The sequence below is a fragment of the Sus scrofa genome, chromosome 17 (genome assembly GCF_000003025.6).
Source record: "Sus scrofa isolate TJ Tabasco breed Duroc chromosome 17, Sscrofa11.1, whole genome shotgun sequence".
In the NCBI taxonomy this organism is placed as follows: Eukaryota; Metazoa; Chordata; class Mammalia; order Artiodactyla; family Suidae; genus Sus; species Sus scrofa.
In genome coordinates, this window is record NC_010459.5 from 47,760,572 (window position 1) to 47,769,497 (window position 8,926).

Sequence of the window (8,926 nt, forward strand, 5' to 3'; positions counted from 1 at the left end):
TTTTTTTTTTTTTTTTTGTCTTTTTGCCTTTTCTACAGCCGCTTCCGAGGCATATGGAGGTTCCCAGGATAGGGGTCCAATTGGAGCTGTAGCCACCGGCCTACGCCAGAGCCACAGCAACGCAGGATCCGAGCCGCATCTGCAACCTTCACCACAGCTCACAGCAACGCCGGGTCCTCAACCCACTGAGCAAGGCCAGGGATCGAACCCGCAACCTCATGGTTCCTAGTCGGATTCGTTAACCACTGCGCCACAACGGGAACTCCATCTTTCTCTCTTTCTCTCTTTCTTTCTCCCCCCACCCTTTTGGTCATACTCGCGTCATATGGAAGTTCCTAGGCCAGGGATCAAATTTGAGCCGTATCTGTGATCTACACCACAAAAGGCATCCATGCCAGATCCTTAACCCACTGTGTCAGGCTGGGGATGGAACTGGCAATGCCACACAGAGGAGCCAGATCGTTAACCTACTGGGCCACATCAGGACCTCCTGAAATGCTTTTCCAATCTAGCGTGTTTTGTTTCAGGGGGAGCATATGGAGTTCCTGGGCCAGGGATCAGATCCAAGCCAGTTGTGACCTAGCAGATTATTTTCCCTCGTGCTTCAGTAGTTACTGAAAGCATCACCACTGCAGATGGAAGGGGTTTTTTTTGTTTGTTTGATTTTTGGTTTTTTATGGCCCTATGTGGAAGTTCTCAGCCAGGAATCCACCACAGCAGTGACAATGCCGAATCCTTACCTGCCAAGCCACCAAGGAACTCCAGAGGCAGAGGAATTTACATTCGAGCTTTGCCGTTGGCTATTTGTGTGACCTCAGACAAGTTCTTTAATGTCTATGGACATAGTTTCTCTCTGGAAAAACAACAGAAAGGACCTGTGTTTGGGGTCCCCAGGACCATGCTCAGGTCCTTCCTAAAAGAACCTACAGGACACAAGGGTATTATGCTTAAGTTTACAGCGGATGGATGCAGAGTTGAATGAACCAAGGGGGAAAGTGCCTGGGGTGAAGCTGGAGAAACGCAGGCACCAACTTCCAAATGTCTCCTCTCTGTCTAGTCACACAGAATCTGCTTGATTCCCTCGGCCCGGTGTGTCCAAGGTGTTACCAACCAGGGAAGCTGGCTCCTGCCTGGGAGTCTTGGGTTTTTACTGTGTCTGTCACATGGGCATCTACCACCTGCACAACCGACCTCAGTTAAGGAAACCCCAGAGGGAAACAGGCATTTACCACATTAAAAGAGGTTAAAGGGGAATCCTGTTGTGGCTCAGCAGGTTAAGAACCCGACTAGGATCCATGAGGATGTGGGTTCGATCCTTGCCCTCGCTCAGTGAGTTAAGGATCCACTGTTGCTGCAAGCTGTGATGTAGGTTGCATCTCTGGCTTGGATTTGATCCCTGGCCCTGGGAATTTCCATATGCCACAGGAGTGGCTGAAAAAGAAAAAAAAAAAAAGTTTGAAGAAGATAGTCAAATGAATTAAAGAAGCGCTTTGGGGGTGGTGCAGTATCCAGGTGCCGTGGGGGTGGTGTGCTCCGTGGGGCGTGGAACTCCGTACCCCGGGAACTCCTCGCCCTCCGCAGCTCCTCTCTTTGGCTGAGTTTTATTCTTTATACTAAATGGGAACAGTATTTACTTACTTTCTTGTCTGTGCTGAATTCCGTGAGTTGTCCTAGTGAATATTGAAAGTGGGAAGTAGGGGTCTGGAACCCCTGAATTTACAGCCCCTTGGTCAACTTATGGGGGACCCTGGAGACTTCTGACTGGAGTTTGAAGTGGGGCCAGTCTTGTAGGACTGAGCCCTCAACCTGTAGGGGCCGTGCTCCCTCTTCCTTCTGCATCCCCTGGACACTCCAACTGCTCCTTCTCTCCCTCCAGTCAGAACCGCCTGCCTTAACCAGCTCACTGTGCCTGGACCTGGGAGATTTCCTTGCTAGAAGTGATCACAGGCTGAAAGGCATCTTGTTCATCATCACTGATGGTGTATTCCTCCCTCCCCCAGCTACAGTGTCGGTTCCAGGAGAGCAGGGAGCTATGCAACGTCCACCGCTGGGACCCAGAGCCTGGGACCCAGAGCCTAGGTCAGAGCCTGGCACACCCAGTAGGCACTCAGGCAGGACATGGTTACTGATCCTTCCTGGGTGCAGACCCCGTTCCCAAGCTTTTACCTGGATTCACCCCCTCGGTCCTCACTACTCCGCAAGAGGCAGGTGCAGTTATCCCCCCTCCCCTTGTGTGAAGAGTTAGATGATGGCAGCAGTCAGGCGATTGTCCACACAGCTGGTAAGTTGACGGTTCCAGAGTTTGCAGCCATGGAGTCTATTCTGAGCTTTCAATCACCAGCGCATTCTATCCTAATCAGCGTTTGCTGAACGAGTGACTGGATGAATCCGTGTCTACTCAGCATCTTCCCACAAGACTTCTACAGGCATCCTGGACCCAAGATGGACCAAACTCGACTCTTCATCTTTCCCCTCAAAGACTTGCGTGTCCCCGCTTCTCCCGGGAAGCTGACAGCTGTCCTCGCTCCTTCCTTCTCCTCGCCCCCCAGGAGCATCTCGTAGCAAAGCCTGTGGGCTGTGCCTCCTCACGGGCTCCTCGGCCGCCCCTGCTCGCTGCGGAGTCCAGGCCACTCCCATCCCCCCCCCCCCCCGCACACAGGTCATGACCCCACGGCCTCGAGCCCGCCCTTCCTCTCCAGCCTCCACCAGCTTCTCCTCACTTTGTCCAGGCCCTTCCTCTGGCCTCAGATAAAGCCCCAAACCCTCAGCTTGTCTCACAAGGCCCCTCAGGTCGGGTCCCCACGTCTACACCCAGGAGCATCTCCCTCCTCCCCTCACTCATCTCACTCCTCCTCCTCCATCTCTTGCTTTTCCATCTACTGAGGACAACCTCCCCCCACCTCCTTGCAGGGACTCTTGCTCATTCATCAGCTCTCAGCTAAAGTTCCCTTCCCCAGGGGGTCCCTCCATCCCAGCCCCCCGCCTCCATGCGAGGTGGGTCCCTCCGTTACCTCCCCTCACACTAACAGACACCACATTTCTCATTAATCACTTGTTCAATATCTCACAGGATTGCCTTCTAGCAAATAAACTGCGTGAGAGCAGATTTGGTGCATCCTGTGCAGTACAGATACTGAGAAAATATTTTGTATTCATTATTCATATTAATGATTTATAAATTATTAGTGATTTATAAACTACGGCCTACACACACATACACAAAATCTTAATAATTGGGTGGAGGAGTTCCCATTGTGGCTAGGTGGTAAGGAACCCGACTAGTAGCCACAAGGATGTGGGTCCGATCCCTGGCCTTGTTCAGTGGGTTACGGGCTGTGAGCTGTGGTGTAGGTCACAGATGTGGCTCAGAACTGGGGTTGCTGTGGTGTAGGTCAGCAGCTGAAGCTCCAATTTGACCTACCCTGGGAACTTCCCTATGCCATAGGTGTGGCCACGAAAAAAAAAAATAATAATAAATAATCAGGAACCAAAAGATTTCAATTTTTCCAAGTCACAGGGGTGGTGGTTTGTGCGGCTTCAGGGAGAGGGTGTACTTCCTGGTGTTGCCACCAGAGGGCAGGCACTGCCCACCTTAAAAAGTGGCTCCTACGGGCTGAGGAACAGGTGACTTGATCCCAAGGAGAACCAGCAGAAGCCCCCACCTCTCTCCTGCATTTTTGAAGCACCAGAGGGTCAAATGAAGGGCAGGGCGGGGTGGGGCAAGGGACTGGGCCTGGGTGAGGTCTGTCATGGAATTAAGGCGTTAGGTTACCTCTGAGGAAGAAAGAGACCTTTTCAGAGAACTTTGGCCACCGAGGGACTTCCCGAGGGCGGACTTCTACGTGGTGACACTACAAAAAATGTTGTTTGTTCTCTTCTTTATTGTAGTAGACAGCACACTTTCAAGGCAGTCAGGAGCCAAGGAAACAAAACTCTATTTTTTTTTTTTTTTTTTTTTTTTTTTTTTTTAGGGCATATGGAGGTTCCCAGGCTAGGGGTCTAATTGGAGCTGTAGCCACCGGCCTATACCAGAGCCACAGCAACTCGGGATCCAAGCCGAGTCTGCGACCTACACCACAGCTCACGGCAACGCCGGATCCTTAACTCCCTGAGCGAGGCCAGGGATCGAACCCACAACCTCATGGTTCCTAGTTGGATTGGTTTCCACTGCACCACAACGGGAACTCCACAAAACTCTATTTTAAGCAAGCATTTTGCTCGGTGGTGTTCAAAACACTTTAGCACCATAAGCAATGTAATTTTTGAATATACCCAAACCCAGGAATTCCTTAAGACAGATACCATCACCCTCTCTTTTGCAAACAAAGAAACTGTGGCTCAGAGAGGTGAAGTGACTTGCCCGAGACACACAGCAACATCCAGGGCTACTAAAGCCAAACTCCTGTTATTAGTAACAAGTTCTTTTCCACTAAACTGCCATAAATTAATAATAATTCTTATTAGAGGATGAAGGGGACGATAGGGGTTAGGACAAAAGTCCCGCCTTCAAACCCCAGGTTCTGTAGTCACTCCAGTTGTGAGCACCTGCATTCACTCCATCATTCCTCTAGAAATGAGGGACTTGGTTTCAAATCCCAGGCCCTACAGTGGTGAGGATCGGTGCTTCTGCCTTCATTTCTTCATTCCACAAAGAATTAGAGATGGTCGGTCTCCTTGGAGCCAGGGACGGTGCTCGGTGCGGGGTAAAGGGAAGCCTCCCTCTCATGGTGCTTAGAGCTGCCTGGATGACACGCAGCTCAGACACATAGACCCATGGGCAGGACAGAGGCAGGATTCTGATGAGGAAGGTGGGACTGAGAAGGGAGCAGAGGAGGCTGGACTGGTTCAGATGCAGCCCCAGCCCAGCCGAGGGTGGGGCCTCCTCAGTCTTCAGCATCTCGGGGGAGGACAGGTCCACTGCAAAAACAAAGGAACTTGCTGATTGTCACCTCTGAGGCCCCAGACCTGCGCCCTGAACATCCCGACAGGTCCTAGACCTTCCCAGAAGCGGGCAACCACAGTCCCCCCAGGACCAGGATGGCCAACAAAGAGGAGGTGGGTTTTCCGGGCCTTAGGTGGGGGCGCTCAGGAGCACCGCAGGCCTGCTCTGCAGGGTGGCTGACTCAGGGTTCCCGTCTGAGCAAGGGGAGCATGGGAGGAGGCTCAGGTCATGAAGATGGGGCTTCTAGGGGCGAGCTTTTGCCAAGCTGGCCCGTGGAGGAGGTGCTGAGGCTGCGGTGTCACAGGACACGGAGGCCACGTGTCCTGGTGGGGGGAGACACTGAGGGGTGAGGAGTGTGGGGCCCCGTGAGCTCCGCCTCTCTCCCCAGCCCTTCCCCTTCCCCCTGCCCCGCCCCAGGTCTTACCAGAAGTCTCGCCAGGAACCACAGGTCCTCATGCAGTCCTCCATCGCCTCAAAGTTGTTCTTCTTGGCTTCACAGCCGCCATATATAAATTCCTCACAGCTCCTGGATCTGATGTTGTAGAAATACTTGATCATACGGGCCTTGCAGGGCCCCGTGTAGGGAGGCTCCAGGCAGAAGGCAGGCGGCAGCTCTGCGGGACGGGAGGAGCTCTGGTCAGTTGGAAGGAGGGTCCCCGGAGCTCTGTCTACAAGGTGAACAACTGCAGAGACCAATTGATTTGCACTAGAGAATGGGAGGGGTGCAGGGCTGGGAAGTGGGAAGCGACCGTTTGCTGACATGCTTTCTGGGACATTGTTATTCATGCTGAGACGTGATGATGACATGGTAATCACGTAAATGTTTAAATACCTCCTGAAGTATTTATGGATTAATTGGCAGGAGGTCTTGGATTCGCTTCAGACATCTCTTTTTTTAAAAACATGGCGGAGTTCCCTTGGTGGCGCAGTGGTTAACGAACCCGACTAGGAACCATGAGGTTGTGGGTTCGATCCCTGGCCTTGCTCAGTGGGTTAAGGATCTGGCATGGCCATGAGCTGTGGTGTAGGTTGCAGACGCGGCTTGGATCCCGAGTTGCTGTGGCTGTGGTGTAGGCTGTGGCTGTGGTGTAGGCCGATGGCTGTGGCTCTGATTCGACCCCTAGCCTGGGAACCTCCATATGCCACGGGAGTGGCCCTAGAAATAGCAAAAAGACCAAAAAAAAAAAAAAATGGCAGACACAGGAAATGATATTCTCCATGTGTCGATAATTATTGAGGCTGGAAGATGGGTGCATAGGTTTTATAATGCAAGTCTCTGCACTTATGTGTATGGTAGAAAGGTCTGACTACTACAAAACTGTGACAGCATCATGCTGTAGAGGTGAAAGGCGTGGAGAAAAAGATACCACTGTATCAGCTTTGGTTGCCTCTCGGGAACTGGAATAATTGTGTATTGAGGAAATAATGTTATTGCGATTTACAATAAAAATATATTTGATCTTCCTCCTTCCTGCCACAGACCTTCTAAATACCCTGAAATTTCCAAAGCAAGGAGGGCAATACAGGTGTTTTCAGGTGGTGGGGTTTTTGTTTTGTTTTGTTTTTTGTTTTTTAAGGCTAGGGGTCGAATTGGAGCTACAGCTGCCGGCCTACACCACAGCCACAGCAACGCCGAATTCTTAACCCACTGAGCGAGACCAGGGATCGAACCTGCATCCTCATGGATACTAGCCAGATTCATTTCCACTGAGCCACGACAGGAACTCCCATTTTAGGGGTTTTAACTGAGGCATCCATAAGCTGGCAAATTGAGTCACTGGCCGTTGGTGATTGAACTCAGGGTCAGTGCCTTCCTCTCACCCCAGAGGTACTGGGCTGAAAGTTCTTGCCCTCTAAGCACCTGCTGGGACTTTGTGGAGACCAGCCCTGTCCTGAAGCTACCCTGGGTCCTGTTCCTCAGGCATCGCATGACTCTGTGGAAGACTGTACCATCCAAGAGTTTCAGGAGCCCTCAGCCAGGAACCAGGACAAAGATCAAATATTGAGCTTCTCAGTACACGACAGAAAGGCTACTGGACAAGGCAGTGACCAGGAATAGAGAGTCTCAGAGATTGGGGTCTCTGATCCGGTAGAGTTAGGCAGGATGATTTTTTTTTTCTTTTTAGAGCCAAATGTGCAGCAGATGGAAGTCAGGATCAAATCGGAGCTACAGCTGCCATGGCCACAGCAGCTTGAGATCCGGGCCGCTCTGTGACCTACACCACAGCTCCTGGCAGCCTGATCCTTAACCCACTGAGTGGGGCCGGGGATTGAACCCACATCCTCATGGATACTAGTCGGGTTCGTTACCACTGAGCCACAATGGGAATGCCTGAAATTTTTTTTTTTTTTTGGCTTTTTTTTGCTTTTTCTAGAGCCGCTCCCGCAGCATATGGAGGTTCCCAGGCTAGGGGTCGAATCAGAGCTATAGCTGCTGGCCTACGCCAGGGCCACAGCAACATGGGATCCGAGCCATGTCTGCAACCTACAGCACAGTCACGGCAACACCGGATCCTTAACCCACTGAGCAAGGGCAGGGATCGAACCCACAACCTCATGGTTCCTAGTCAGATTCATTAACCACTTCGCCACAACGGGATCTCCTGAATTTTTTTTTTTTAAAAGCTGAAAACATAATGATTTTCCTTTGAGAGTCATGAAATGTCACCCCACCCTGCCCCCCCAGCCCCTTCCATGGCCTCGCCCCCATCTCCCCACCTGGCCTGTACAGGGGACACGAGCTGGGACTTACCTTCTATCTGGCTCCTCTCTTCACACCCCTGGGTGCTGGCCACCAGGGCGCCCAGGAGGAGGAGGAGGGCTGCAGAGAGGCAGAGCCGGCTCATCTTCAGGGCCTCGCAGGAGGGCTTCTGAGGACGGCTGGGAGACAGGGCTTTTCACAGCCCAGCTGAGGGGTGGGGACAGACTGTGAGGAGGGGAGTGAGGAAGGGGAGGAGCTGGGGTCCGTCCTGGAGGTTGTGCAATTCCGACCCCCCCCCAACCAGGCTTCCTGCTTCTGCCTGTTGGGGCCAGATGCTCAGTGACAGTGCTTCTCAAACTGGACAAGGCTTGTGGGTCTCGTGGAAAAATAGACTCTGAGTCCACAGGTGGACTTTTGTTTGTTTGTTTTTTTAGGGCCACGGAGGTTCCCAGGCTAAGGGTCTAATCGGAGCTATTGCTGCCAGCCACAGCCCCAGCCCCAGCCACGCCAGATCCGAGCCGTGTCTGCGACCTACACCACAGCTCACGGCAACGCTGGATCCTTAACCCACTGAGCGAGGCCAGGGATTGAACCCGCAACCTCATGGTTCCTGGTTGGATTCGTTTCCGCTGCACCACGACGGGAACTCCTCCACAGGTGGACTTGTGCCCAATCTGTCCCCTCAGGGAGCTTCCCACACACACGCTTCCCCTCCCCCAGTCCTAGAGTGAAGAGAAGCTTTCAAGGATGAAGAAGGGGGAGGGCGCTCAGGGAGGGGTCCTGATTTCGTCCCATCACCCAGGGCAAAGGGAGCCCCCTGGGCTATGGCTCCTGCCCAGCCAGGGTGGCGGTGTGACCTTGGGGAAGACCCTGTCCCTCTCAGGTCCTCACTGCCCGTCTTTAAGATGGGTGAGGTGCTCTCCTAACTTGTAGCCTCTCTCCTCCACTGAAACGGTTCCTGGGAGTATTGCCAGACCAGGGGCCCCAAGTCCTTTGTCCAGAGATGGAGGCGGCCCCATTCACAGGACTCTGGGAAGAGCGAGCCTCCCAGGCAGGCCTTGGGACCCAGTCCACCTGCCAGGCTTGCTCTAGGGCTTTGGCAGGCAAGGGAGAAAACCAGGAACTGAGTTCCCTAACCTCCGGGTGTAAGTCTCTTCCATGTGTCCAGAAGCCTATTTTTCTCTTCTTTTTATGGTGCACGTGTGGCATATGGAAGTTCCCAGGCTGGGGGTCGAATTGGAGCTTCGACTGCTGGCCTACACCACAGCCACACCAGATCTAAG

At 52.8% G+C, this 8,926-nt stretch overlaps 1 protein-coding gene across 3 annotated transcripts; it reads right to left on the minus strand.

Moving 5' to 3' along the window:
* Positions 3,862 to 7,875, minus strand: LOC100158011 (pancreatic trypsin inhibitor-like). 3 transcript variants are annotated; one of them, XM_021077243.1, is made up of 3 exons: positions 7,695 to 7,875; positions 5,367 to 5,610; positions 3,862 to 4,917 (listed from the first exon to the last, which is right to left on the minus strand). In XM_021077243.1, exons 1-3 carry the CDS (start codon positions 7,786 to 7,788, stop codon positions 4,884 to 4,886), a joined length of 372 nt encoding a protein of 123 aa, XP_020932902.1. In that variant the 5' UTR covers positions 7,789 to 7,875; the 3' UTR covers positions 3,862 to 4,883.

Coding starts and splice junctions, on each gene's coding strand:
- LOC100158011 (XM_021077243.1), bottom strand. CDS start 7,788: ATGAGCCGGCTCTGCCTCTCTGCAGCCCTCCTCCTCCTCCTGGGCGCC. Junction 5,611..7,694: donor AGAGAGGAGCCAGATAGAAG/GTAAGTCCCAGC, acceptor TTCACCTTGTAG/ACAGAGCTCCGGGGACCCTC. Junction 4,918..5,366: donor GGTTCCTGGCGAGACTTCTG/GTAAGACCTGGG, acceptor TTGTTTTTGCAG/TGGACCTGTCCTCCCCCGAG.